The following is a 13,991-nucleotide window of genomic DNA, read 5'->3' as shown; positions in this document are numbered from 1 at the left end:
ACCCCTGGTCCAGGGATCAGGGTGGTCATCAGTGGTCTCCAACCCTGGTCCAGGAGATACAGGATGGTCATCAGTGGTCTCCAACCCTGGTCCGGGAGTGATACAGGGTGGTCATCAGTGGTCTCCAACCCTGGTCCAGAGATACAGGGTGGTCATCAGTGGTCTCCAACCCTGGTCCTGTATAGATACAGGGTGGTCATCAGTGGTCTCCAACCCTGGTCCTGTATAGATACAGGGTGGTCATCAGTGGTCTCCAACCCTGGTCCTGTATAGATACAGGGTGGTCATCAGTGGTCTCCAACCCTGGTCCTGTATAGATACAGGGTGGTCATCAGTGGTCTCCAACCCTGGTCCTGTATAGATACAGGGTGGTCATCAGTGGTCTCCAACCCTGGTCCTGTATAGATACAGGGTGGTCATCAGTGGTCTCCAACCCTGGTCCTGTATAGATACAGGGTGGTCATCAGTGGTCTCCAACCCTGGTCCAGGAGATACAGGGTGGTCATCAGTGGTCTCCAACCCTGGTCCTGTATAGATACAGGGTGGTCATCAGTGGTCTCCAACCCTGGTCCAGGAGATACAGGGTGGTCATCAGTGGTCTCCAACCCTGGTCCTGTATAGATACAGGGTGGTCATCAGTGTTTTCCAACCCTGGTCCTGTATAGATACAGGGTGGTAATCAGTGGTCTCCAACCCTGGTCCAGGAGATACAGGGTGGTCATCAGTGGTCCCCAACCCTGGTCCAGGAGATACAGGGTGGTCATCAGTGGTCCCCAACCCTGGTCCTGTATAGATACAGGGTGGTCATCAGTGGTCTCCAACCCTGGTCCTGTATAGATACAGGGTGGTCATCAGTGGTCTCCAACCCTGGTCCTGTATAGATACAGGGTGGTCATCAGTGGTCTCCAACCCTGGTCCTGTATAGATACAGGGTGGTCATCAGTGGTCTCCAACCCTGGTCCAGGAGATACAGGGTGGTCATCAGTGGTCTCCAACCCTGGTCCTGTATAGATACAGGGTGGTCATCAGTGGTCTCCAACCCTGGTCCAGGAGATACAGGGTGGTCATCAGTGGTCTCCAACCCTGGTCCTGTATAGATACAGGGTGGTCATCAGTGGTCTCCAACCCTGGTCCTGTATAGATACAGGGTGGTCATCAGTGGTCTCCAACCCTGGTCCAGGAGATACAGGGTGGTCATCAGTGGTCCCCAACCCTGGTCCTGGAGATACAGGGTGGTAATCAGTGGTCTCCAACCCTGGTCCAGGAGATACAGGGTGTGTAGAACAGATTATGTAGAATAAGGTATCATGTCAGGTCTATACAGTGGGGAAAAAAAGTATCTAGTCAGCCACCAATTGTGCAAGTTCTCCCACTTAAAAAGATGAGAGGCCTGTAATTTTCATCATAGGTACACGTCAACTATGACAGACAAATTGAGAATTTCTTTTCCAGAAAATCACATTGTAGGATTTTTTATGAATTTATTTGCAAATTATGGTGGAAAATAAGTATTTGGTCACCTACAAACAAGCAAGATTTCTGGCTCTCACAGACCTGTAACTTCTTCTTTAAGAGGCTCCTCTGTCCTCCACTCGTTACCTGTATTAATGGCACCTGTTTGAACTTGTTATCAGTACAAAAGACACCTGTCCACAACCTCAAACAGTCACACTCCAATCTCCACTATGGCCAAGACCAAAGAGCTGTCAAAGGACACCAGAAACAAAATTGTAGACCTGCACCAGGCTGGGAAGACTGAATCTGCAATAGGTAAGCAGCTTGGTTTGAAGAAATCAACTGTGGGAGCAATTATTAGGAAATGGAAGACATACAAGACCACTGATAATCTCCCTCGATCTGGGGCTCCACGCAAGATCTCACCCTGTGGGGTCAAAATGATCACAAGAACGGTGAGCAAAAATCCCAGAACCACACAGGGGGACCTAGTGAATGACCTGCAGAGAGCTGGGACCAAAGTAACAAAGCCTACCATCAGTATATACACTACGCCGCCAGGGACTCAAATCCTGCAGTGCCAGACGTGTCCCCCTGCTTAAGCCAGTACATGTCCAGGCCCGTCTGAAGTTTGCTAGAGTGCATTTGGATGATCCAGAAGAGGATTGGGAGAATGTCATATGGTCAGATGAAACCAAAATAGAACTTTTTGGTAAAAACTCAACTCGTCGTGTTTGGAGGACAAAGAATGCTGAGTTGCATCCAAAGAACACCATACCTACTGTGAAGCATGGGGGTGGAAACATCATGCTTTGGGGCTGTTTTTCTGCAAAGGGACCAGGACGACTGATCCGTGTAAAGGAAAGAATGAATGGGGCCATGTATCGTGAGATTTTGAGTGAAAACCTCCTTCCATCAGCAAGGGCATTGAAGATGAAACGTGGCTGGGTCTTTCAGCATGACAATGATCCCAAACACACCGCCCGGGCAACGAAGGAGTGGCTTCGTAAGAAGCATTTCAAGGTCCTGGAGTGGCCTAGCCAGTCTCCAGATCTCAACCCCATAGAAAATCTTTGGAGGGAGTTGAAAGTCTGTGTTGCCCAGCGACAGCCCCAAAACATCACTGCTCTAGAGGAGATCTGCATGGAGGAATGGGCCAAAATACCAGCAACAGTGTGTGAAAACCTTGTGAAGACTTACAGAAAACGTTTGACCTGTGTCATTGCCAACAAAGGGTATATAACAAAGTATTGAGAAACTTTTGTTATTGACCAAATACTTATTTTCCACCATAATTTGCAAATAAATTCATAAAAAATCCTACAATGTGATTTTCTGGATTTTTTTTCTCATTTTGTCTGTCATAGTTGACGTGTACCTATGATGAAAATTACAGGCCTCTCTCATCTTTTTAAGTGGGAGAACTTGCACAATTGGTGGCTGACTAAATACTTTTTTCCCCCACTGTATATACCTTTTCCATCTGCAACTTTCATTAAAGTTGACCTGCTATTCACCCTCCTCAGAACCAGGGAGGGGTGTGTTCATTTGTTTGAGGAATTTTGCTACTTGTGCCCTACTGAACAGTTACTGACAGTTCCCTGTCTGTCTCCTCTAGGGAGGGGGTGATGGGCCAGCAGGTTAGGGTGTTAGTTAGTTACTGACCAGTCCCCTGTCTGTCTCCTCTAGGGAGGGGGTGATGGGCCAGCAGGTTAGGGTGTTAGTTAGTTACTGACCAGTCCCCTGTCTGTCTCCTCTAGGGAGGGGGTGATGGGCCAGCAGGTTAGGGTGTTAGTTAGTTACTGACCAGTTCCCTGTCTGTCTCCTCTAGGGAGGGGGTGATGGGCCAGCAGGTTAGGGTGTTAGTTAGTTACTGACCAGTCCCCTGTCTGTCTCCTCTCCTCTAGGGAGGGGGTGATGGGCCAGCAGGTTAGGGTGTTAGTTAGTTACTGACCAGTCCCCTGTCTGTCTCCTCTAGGGGGGGGGTGATGGGCCAGCAGGTTAGGGTGTTAGTTAGTTACTGACCAGTCCCCTGTCTGTCTCCTCTCCTCTAGGGGAGGGGGTGATGGGCCAGCAGGTTAGGGTGTTAGTTAGTTACTGACCAGTCCCCTGTCTGTCTCCTCTAGGGAGGGGGTGATGGGCCAGCAGGTTAGGGTGTTAGTTAGTTACTGACCAGTCCCCTGTCTGTCTCCTCTAGGGAGGGGGTGATGGGCCAGCAGGTTAGGGTGTTAGTTAGTTACTGACCAGTCCCCTGTCTGTCTCCTCTAGGGAGGGGGTGATGGGCCAGCAGGTTAGGGTGTTAGTTAGTTACTGACCAGTCCCCTGTCTGTCTCCTCTCCTCTAGGGGGGGGGGTGATGGGCCAGCAGGTTAGGGTGTTAGTTAGTTACTGACCAGTCCCCTGTCTGTCTCCTCTCCTCTAGGGAGGGGGTGATGGGCCAGCAGGTTAGGGTGTTAGTTAGTTACTGACCAGTCCCCTGTCTGTCTCCTCTAGGGAGGGGGTGATGGGCCAGCAGGTTAGGGTGTTAGTTAGTTACTGACCAGTCCCCTGTCTGTCTCCTCTAGGGGGGGGGTGATGGGCCAGCAGGTTAGGGTGTTAGTTAGTTACTGACCAGTCCCCTGTCTGTCTCCTCTCCTCTAGGGAGGGGGTGATGGGCCAGCAGGTTGGGGTGTTAGTTAGTTACTGACCAGTCCCCTGTCTGTCTCCTCTAGGGAGGGGGTGATGGGCCAGCAGGTTAGGGTGTTAGTTAGTTACTGACCAGTCCCCTGTCTGTCTCCTCTAGGTAGGGGGTGTTGGGCCAGCAGGTTAGGGTGTTAGTTAGTTACTGACCAGTCCCCTGTCTGTCTCCTCTACGGAGGGGGTGATGGGCCAGCAGGTTAGGGTGTTAGTTAGTTACTGACCAGTCCCCTGTCTGTCTCCTCTAGGGAGGGGGTGTTGGGCCAGCAGGTTAGGGTAGTTAGTTACTGACCAGTCCCCTGTCTGTCTCCTCTAGGGAGGGGGGTGATGGGCCAGCAGGTTAGGGTGTTAGTTAGTTACTGACCAGTCCCCTGTCTGTCTCCTCTAGGGAGGGGGTGATGGGCCAGCAGGTTGGGGTGTTAGTTAGTTACTGACCAGTCCCCTGTCTGTCTCCTCTCCTCTAGGGAGGGGGTGATGGGCCAGCAGGTTAGGGTGTTAGTTAGTTACTGACCAGTCCCCTGTCTGTCTCCTCTCCTCTAGGGAGGGGGTGATGGGCCAGCAGGTTAGGGTGTTAGTTAGTTACTGACCAGTCCCCTGTCTGTCTCCTCTCCTCTAGGGAGGGGGTGATGGGCCAGCAGGTTAGGGTGTTAGTTAGTTACTGACCAGTCCCCTGTCTGTCTCCTCTCCTCTAGGGAGGGGGTGTTGGGCCAGCAGGTTAGGGTGTTAGTTAGTTACTGACCAGTCCCCTGTCTGTCTCCTCTAGGGAGGGGGTGATGGGCCAGCAGGTTAGGGTGTTAGTTAGTTACTGACCAGTCCCCTGTCTGTCTCCTCTCCTCTAGGGAGGGGGTGATGGGCCAGCAGGTTAGGGTGTTAGTTAGTTACTGACCAGTCCCCTGTCTGTCTCCTCTAGGGAGGGGGTGATGGGCCAGCAGGTTAGGGTGTTAGTTAGTTACTGACCAGTCCCCTGTCTGTCTCCTCTAGGGAGGGGGTGATGGGCCAGCAGGTTAGGGTGTTAGTTAGTTACTGACCAGTCCCCTGTCTGTCTCCTCTAGGGGGGGGTGTTGGGCCAGCAGGTTAGGGTGTTAGTTAGTTACTGACCAGTCCCCTGTCTGTCTCCTCTAGGGAGGGGGTGATGGGCCAGCAGGTTAGGGTGTTAGTTAGTTACTGACCAGTCCCCTGTCTCCTCTCCTCTAGGGAGGGGGTGATGGGCCAGCAGGTTAGGGTGTTAGTTAGTTACTGACCAGTCCCCTGTCTGTCTCCTCTAGGGAGGGGGTGTTGGGCCAGCAGGTTAGGGTGTTAGTTAGTTACTGACCAGTCCCCTGTCTGTCTCCTCTAGGGAGGGGGTGATGGGCCAGCAGGTTAGGGTGTTAGTTAGTTACTGACCAGTCCCCTGTCTGTCTCCTCTAGGGAGGGGGTGATGGGCCAGCAGGTTGGGGTGTTAGTTAGTTACTGACCAGTCCCCTGTCTGTCTCCTCTAGGGAGGGGGTGATGGGCCAGCAGGTTGGGGTGTTAGTTAGTTACTGACCAGTCCCCTGTCTGTCTCCTCTAGGGAGGGGGTGTTGGGCCAGCAGGTTAGGGTGTTAGTTAGTTACTGACCAGTCCCCTGTCTGTCTCCTCTAGGGAGGGGGTGATGGGCCAGCAGGTTAGGGTGTTAGTTAGTTACTGACCAGTCCCCTGTCTGTCTCCTCTAGGGAGGGGGTGATGGGCCAGCAGGTTAGGGTGTTAGTTAGTTACTGACCAGTCCCCTGTCTGTCTCCTCTCCTCTAGGGCGGAGGTGATGGCCAGAGGTGGGGACAGTTCTTTTCAGATGGCCGGAGGAAGGTGGACTATGTCCTGGTGTTTTACCAACGTAAACAGACCTCTGTGAGGGGGGGCGACCGGCCGCACCGTCTCTCCGCCCCCTCGCACCCTCCTCATCGCCTCTCTGTCATCTCTAATGGTACCTCCCCCCCCTCCGGCCCTGTGGGGGGTGTAGGGCAGGGGGGTGTAGGGCAGGAGGGTGTGGGGGGGGTGGGATGTGCAGCCGGGCAGCGGAGTGCGGGGGATGGGGAGGTGTGTGTGGACCTGGGCGTGGGAGTGGCCGTGGAGGTGGAGTTGGAGGCGGACTCAGCTGAAGGAGATATGGTGCTGATCAGGGAGGAGTTTGAGGCCCGGCTGCTGAAGGCGGGGCTTGAGATGGAGAGAGACACAGAGGTGAGAGACCAACCGGCGTGTGAGTGTGTGTGAGTTGTGTGTGTGTGCGCGTTGTGTGTGTGTGTGTGCGCGTTGTGTGTGTGTGTGCGCGTTGTGTGTGTGATTTGTGGGTTTGTGTGCTGGTCTGGTGTTATTTCTGGTGTAATGATCATTATCGCAGCAGTTTTAAAAGTAAAAAAAAGTAATAAACAAATCCATGTGTAATATTTAGTAACATCGCTCACCTAATGAAAAGGCCTGAGGAAGGGGAATTTGACCCTAAATACATTTCATTCTAGTCAATGCACCATGCATACGGTCTCAGAATACCATCATTTAGCATACGGTTGCGTCATAGCTATCGAAACACCCTGTTTCTCTAAAAGTCGCATAGCCACGTCCTAGGAGGTCACCATATGAGGTCACCATATGAGGTCACCATATGAGGTCACCATATGAGACTTTGTTCTTCCACCCTGCCCTTCTAGGCCAGTGATTCTCAGAAAGCAGCAGGCGTTAGCTGACTCCACCTCTCGCGCTGTTCAACCCACGGTGGGGCGTGCAGTTCAAATGATCTTCTGTGACCAATGTTTACTAAGGTCCAGCATGGGCATGCATTTTAACCCCGACTCCTACCCATACCCGCAACGTTCAGGCCCCACCCTACCCAGGCCCAATTGCCCTGCCTGAAATCCAAAATTAGAAATGACTTCCTCCGTTAATCAATCCGTTAGCATCTCCTCTCTGTGTGTCACCCTCCCTCTGCATGACTTCCTCCGTTAATCAATCCGTTGGCAGCTCCTCTCTGTGTGTCACCCTCCCTCTTCCTCCGTTAATCAATCCGTTGGCAGCTCCTCTCTGTGTGTCTCCCTCCCTCTTCCTCCGTTAATCAATCCGTTGGCAGCTCCTCTCTGTGTGTCTCCCTCCCTCTTCCTCCGTTAACCAATCCGTTAGCAGCTCCTCTCTGTGTGTCACCCTCCCTCTTCCTCCGTTAATCCATCCGTTAGCAGCTCCTCTGTGTGTCACCCTCCCTCTGCATGACTTCCTCCGTTAATCAATCCGTTAGCAGCTCCTCTCTGTGTGTCACCCTCCCTCTTCCTCCGTTAACCAATCCGTTGGCAGCTCCTCTCTGTGTGTCTCCCTCCCTCCTCCTCCGTTGGCAGCTCCTCTCTGTGTGTCACCCTCCCTCTTCCTCCGTTAGCAGCTCCTCTCTGTGTGTCTCCCTCCCTCTTCATGCGCTTTGCTCATGGTGGCTCTGGGTGTGTCTGAGTATCCGTAGCAACGGCTCCGCTTGCTCTGCTCTGCTCAATGACGAGACATGAGAGGGCAGTTAGCTGCGGTTGTGACTAGACGGAATACAGCTTTTGTCAGATTTGACTTTTCGTAGCAGGTTAGGAAAATGTACGTAGCAGGTTAGGATAATTAGTTTAAGGTTAGGAAAAGGGTTAGCTAAAATGCAAAAAATAATCAATGAATTTGACAAGCTGTATTCCTTCTAGCCATGACCATTAGCGGTTAGCTACTTTTCATCACTCTAAACTCAGACAAAACCCAAGGAAGGTTATTGCATGCCCACTCCAATCTCACACGCCCTACCAGTTTACTATGGACCACTGAAAACAACAAAACCACTGGATTACAAGTGTAAGCTCTATTAGAGATTCAGTAATCCAACAAATCATCACACTGTAATTTGTTATCCCAAATGACTTGCATAATACTGAAATCACTGATCTTAATGTAATTGACTAAAATACCCCTTATTACAGTAGAAATACTGTAATTACGTGGATGTGTTCTCAAAAGTGGACTGAAGCGTAAAAGTGACAAAAATTATAATAATTTCTCAGTTGTTTCCAGGTAATATTGATGTATTAGGACGTGGATATGAGTGGTTGTAAGGTATTTTAGATGCATTTATAGATTGAATGGGATCTTATGGGCAAATGGCATAACACAATATACAGTGGCTTGCGAAAGTATTCACCCCCCTTGGCATTTTTCAACTTTTTTTGCCTTACAACCTAGAATTAAAATGCATTTTTGGGGGGTTTGTATCATTTGATTCACACAACATACCTACCACTTTGAAGATGGAAAATAATTTTTTTTGTGAAACAAACAAGAAATAAGACAAAAAAACAGAACTTGAGCGTGCATAACTATTCACCCCCCCAAAGTCAATACTTTGTACAACCACCTTTTGCAGCATTTACAGCTGCAAGTCTCTTGGGGTATGTCTCTATAAGCTTGGCACATCTAGCCACTGGGATTTTTGCCCATTCTTCAAGGCAAAACTGCTCCAGCTCCTTCAAGTTGGATGGGTTCCGCTGGTGTACAGCAATCTTTAAGTCATACCACAGATTCTCAATTGGATTGAGGTCTGGGCTTTGACTAGGCCATTCCAAGACATTTCAATGTTTCCCCTAAAACCACTCGAGTGTTGCTTTAGCAGTATGCTTAGGGTCATTGTCCTGCTGGAAACAGGTTTCCCTCAAGAATTTCCCTGTATTTAGCGCCATCCATCATTCCTTCAATTCTGACCAGTTTCCCAGTCCCTGCCGATGGTGTTCTTGGGGTGATGAGAGGTGTTGGATTTGCGCCAGACATAGTGTTTTCCTTGATGGCCAAAAAGCTCAATTTTAGTCTGGCCACTCTTCCGTAAAGCCCAGCTCTGTGGAGTGTACGACTTAAAGTGGTCCTATGGACAGATACTCCAATCTCCGCTGTGGAGCTTTGCAGCTCCTTTAGGGTTATCTTTGGTCTCTTTGTTGCCTCTCTGATTAATGCCCTCCTTGCCTGGTCCGTGAGTTTTGGTGGGCGGCCCTCTCTTGGCAGGTTTGTTGTGGTGCCATATTCTTTCAATTTTTTAAATAATGGATTTAATGGTGCTCCGTGGGATGTTCAAAGTTTCTGATATTTTTTTATAACCCAACCCTGATCTGTACTTCTCCACAACTCTGTCCCTGACCTGTTTGGAGAGCTCCTTGGTCTTCATGGTGCCGCTTGCTTGGTGGTGCCCCTTGCTTAGTTGTGTTGCAGACTCTGGGGCCATTCAGAACAAGTGTATATATACTGAGATCATGTGACAGATCATGTGACACTTAGATTGCACACAGGTGGACTTTATTTAACTAATTATGTGACTTCTGAAGGTAATTGGTTGCACCAGATTTTATTTAGGGGCTTCATAGCAAAGGGGGTGAATACATATGCACGCACCCCTTTTCCGTTATTGATTTTTTTGATTTTTTTGAAAAAAGTTATTTTTTTCATTTCACTTCACCAATTTGAACTATTTTGTGTATGTCCATTACATGAAATCCAAATAAAAATCAATTTAAATTACAGGTTGTAATGCAACAAAATAGGAAAAAACGCCAAAGGGGATGAATCCTCTTTTGCAAGGCACTGTAACTATAGAGTATCTAAATATGTGAGATATGGACCAGCAAATGTCTTGGGATATCAAACAGGATAGGGTAACTGTGAAAACAGGAACACACGTCAAAATGGGGGATATCCTCCTTTAATTGATAGGGTTGCTCTTTGCTGAAACAAACTCCAGATTGTGTCTTTACAGGCCTCCATAATAGGGCAATGCTGCCCCTATTTCGACATAATTCTATAGCAGACATTCTCATTTAGGTTCCACCTCAGAAGAATGACGCAGGCTGCTAATACATATTCAGGAACTGGGGGTGGGAACGTTGTGGTGATTTCCACACGGAGTGGAGAAATATCAAGTAGGGCACTGACAGCTGTCCGTGTAGCTAGCTAGCATGCTAACCTTATCTAGCTAGCTAATGTTATCTGTTGTTGCTACACAGCTATTGGCTAGGCTATGGCTGGTTACGGAGCAGGATTTGTCATAAGAATTTAGGGAGAATTTCGCCACAGATGGATAGGAGAAACCAGCATCTTTAGGGAAACCTCACCACAGATGGATAGGGGGAAACCAGCATCTTTAGGGAAACCTCACCACAGATGGATAGGGGGAAAACAGCATCTTTAGGGAAACCTCACCACAGATGGATAGGGGGAAACCAGCATCTTTAGGGAAATCCTCACCACAGATGGATAGGAGAAACCAGCATCTTTAGGGAAACCTCACCACAGATGGATAGGGGGAAACCAGCATCTTTAGGGAAACCTCACCACAGATGGATAGGGGGAAACCAGCATCTTTAGGGAAACCTCACCACAGATGGATAGGAGAAACCAGCATCTTTAGGGAAACCTCGCCACAGATGGATAGGGGAAAACAGCATCTTTAGGGAAACCTCGCCACAGATGGATAGGGGGAACCAGCATCTTTAGGGAAACCTCTCCACAGATGGATAGGGGGAACCAGCATCTTTAGGGAAACCTCACCACAGATGGATAGGAGAAACCAGCATCTTTAGGGAAACCTCGCCACAGATGGATAGGGGAAAACAGCATCTTTAGGGAAACCTCGCCACAGATGGATAGGGGGAACCAGCATCTTTAGGGAAACCTCTCCACAGATGGATAGGGGGAACCAGCATCTTTAGGGAAACCTCACCACAGATGGATAGGGGGAACCAGCATCTTTAGGGAAACCTCACCACAGATGGATAGGGGAAACCAGCATCTTTAGGGAAACCTCACCACAGATGGATAGGGGAAACCAGCATCTTTAGGGAAACCTCACCACAGATGGATAGGAGAAAACAGCATCTTTAGGGAAACCTCACCACAGATGGATAGGGGAAAACAGCATCTTTAGGGAAACCTCACCACAGATGGATAGGGGGAAACCAGCATCTTTAGGGAAACCTCGCCACAGATGGATAGGGGGAACCAGCATCTTTAGGGAAACCTCGCCACAGATGGATAGGGGAAAACAGCATCTTTAGGGAAACCTCACCACAGATGGATAGGGGGAAACCAGCATCTTTAGGGAAACCTCACCACAGATGGATAGGGGAAACCAGCATCTTTAGGGAAACCTCACCACAGATGGATAGGGGAAACCAGCATCTTTAGGGAAACCTCACCACAGATGGATAGGGGAAACCAGCATCTTTAGGGAAACCTCACCACAGATGGATAGGAGAAACCAGCATTTTTAGGGAATCCTCACCACAGATGGATAGGAGAAACCAGCATTTTTAGGGAATCCTCACCACAGATGGATAGGGGGAAACCAGCATCTTTAGGGAAACCTCACCACAGATGGATAGGGGAAACCAGCATCTTTAGGGAAACCTCACCACAGATGGATAGGGGAAACCAGCATCTTTAGGGAAACCTCACCACAGATGGATAGGGGAAACCAGCATCTTTAGGGAAACCTCGCCACAGATGGATAGGGGGAAACCAGCATCTTTAGGGAAATTCTCGCCACAGATGGATAGGGGAAACCAGCATCTTTAGGGAATCCTCACCACAGATGGATAGGGGAAACCAGCATCTTTAGGGAATCCTCGCCACAGATGGATAGGGGGAAACCAGCATCTTTAGGGAAACCTCACCACAGATGGATAGGGGAAACCAGCATCTTTAGGGAAACCTCGCCACAGATGGATAGGGGAAACCAGCATCTTTAGGGAAACCTCACCACAGATGGATAGGGGGAAACCAGCATCTTTAGGGAAACCTCACCACAGATGGATAGGGGAAACCAGCATCTTTAGGGAAACCTCACCACAGATGGATAGGGGAAACCAGCATCTTTAGGGAAACCTCACCACAGATGGATAGGGGAAACCAGCATCTTTAGGGAAACCTCACCACAGATGGATAGGGGGAACCAGCATCTTTAGGGAAACCTCACCACAGATGGATAGGGGAAACCAGCATCTATAGGGAAACCTCACCACAGATGGATAGGGGGAAACAGCATCTTTAGGGAAACCTCGCCACAGATGGATAGGGGGAAACCAGCATCTTTAGGGAATCCTCACCACCGATGGATAGGGGAAACCAGCATCTTTAGGGAAACCTCACCACAGATGGATAGGGGGAAACCAGCATCTTTAGGGAAACCTCAACACAGATGGATAGGGGGAAACAGCATCTTTAGGGAAACCTCGCCACAGATGGATAGGGGAAACCAGCATCTTTAGGGAAACCTCACCACAGATGGATAGGGGAAAACCAGCATCTTTAGGGAAACCTCGCCACAGATGGATAGGGGGAAACCAGCATCTTTAGGGAAACCTCACCACAGATGGATAGGGGAAACCAGCATCTTTAGGGAAACCTCACCACAGATGGATAGGGGAAACCAGCATCTTTAGGGAAACCTCACCACAGATGGATAGGGGAAACCAGCATCTTTAGGGAAACCTCACCACAGATGGATAGGGGAAACCAGCATCTTTAGGGAAACCTCACCACAGATGGATAGGAGAAACCAGCATCTTTAGGGAAACCTCACCACAGATGGATAGGGGAAACCAGCATCTTTAGGGAAACCTCGCCACAGATGGATAGGGGGAAAACAGCATCTTTAGGGAAACCTCGCCACAGATGGATAGGGGAAAACAGCATCTTTAGGGAAACCTCGCCACAGATGGATAGGGGGAAACCAGCATCTTTAGGGAAACCTCACCACAGATGGATAGGGGAAACCAGCATCTTTAGGGAAACCTCACCACAGATGGATGGGGGAAACCAGCATCTTTAGGGAATCCTCACCACAGATGGATAGGGGAAAACAGCATCTTTAGGGAAACCTCACCACAGATGGATAGGAGAAACCAGCATCTTTAGGGAAACCTCACCACAGATGGATAGGGGAAACCAGCATCTTTAGGGAAACCTCTCCACAGATGGATAGGGGGAAAACAGCATCTTTAGGGAATCCTCACCACAGATGGATAGGGGGAAACCAGCATCTTTAGGGAAACCTCACCACAGATGGATAGGGGAAACCAGCATCTTTAGGGAAACCTCGCCACAGATGGATAGGGGGAAACCAGCATCTTTAGGGAAACCTCACCACAGATGGATAGGGGAAACCAGCATCTTTAGGGAAACCTCACCACAGATGGATAGGAGAAACCAGCATCTTTAGGGAAACCTCACCACAGATGGATAGGGGAAACCAGCATCTTTAGGGAAACCTCACCACAGATGGATAGGGGGAACCAGCATCTTTAGGGAAACCTCACCACAGATGGATAGGGGAAACCAGCATCTTTAGGGAAACCTCTCCACAGATGGATAGGGGGAACCAGCATCTTTAGGGAAACCTCGCCACAGATGGATAGGGGAAACCAGCATCTTTAGGGAATCCTCACCACAGATGGATAGGGGGAACCAGCATCTTTAGGGAAACCTCACCACAGATGGATAGGGGGAACCAGCATCTTTAGGGAAACCTCACCACAGATGGATAGGGAGTATCGGACACAAAACACCAATACAAATGTAACACCCTGAGAGAGTCGGACACAAAACACCAATACAAATGTAACACCCTGAAAGAGTCGGACACAAAACACCAATACAAATGTAGCACCCTGAGAGAGTCGGACACAAAACACCAATACAAATGTAACACCCTGAAAGAGTCGGACACAAAACACCAATACAAATGTAACACCCTGAGAGAGTCGGACACAAAACACCAATACAAATGTAACACCCTGAGAGAGTCGGACACAAAACACCAATAAAAATGTAACACCCTGAGAGCATCGGACACAAAACACCAAT

The 13,991-nt window shown here is 49.3% G+C and overlaps 1 protein-coding gene across 1 annotated transcript in view; it reads left to right on the top strand.

Annotated features, from left to right (window-relative positions):
- ano2b (anoctamin 2b) overlaps positions 1-13,991 on the top strand; it is a 220,198-nt gene that overhangs the window by 17,264 nt on the left and 188,943 nt on the right. The window contains exon 4 of the mRNA XM_045209694.1: positions 5,898-6,323. Coding sequence (XP_045065629.1) covers positions 5,898-6,323 — 426 coding nt within the window. The remainder of the gene's footprint in view (positions 1-5,897; positions 6,324-13,991) is intronic.

This window comes from Coregonus clupeaformis, chromosome 4 (assembly GCF_020615455.1).
Source record: "Coregonus clupeaformis isolate EN_2021a chromosome 4, ASM2061545v1, whole genome shotgun sequence".
NCBI lineage: Eukaryota > Metazoa > Chordata > Actinopteri > Salmoniformes > Salmonidae > Coregonus > Coregonus clupeaformis.
The sequence above is the reverse complement of the archived record's forward strand: the minus strand, read 5'-3'. Positions and strand labels throughout refer to the sequence as shown.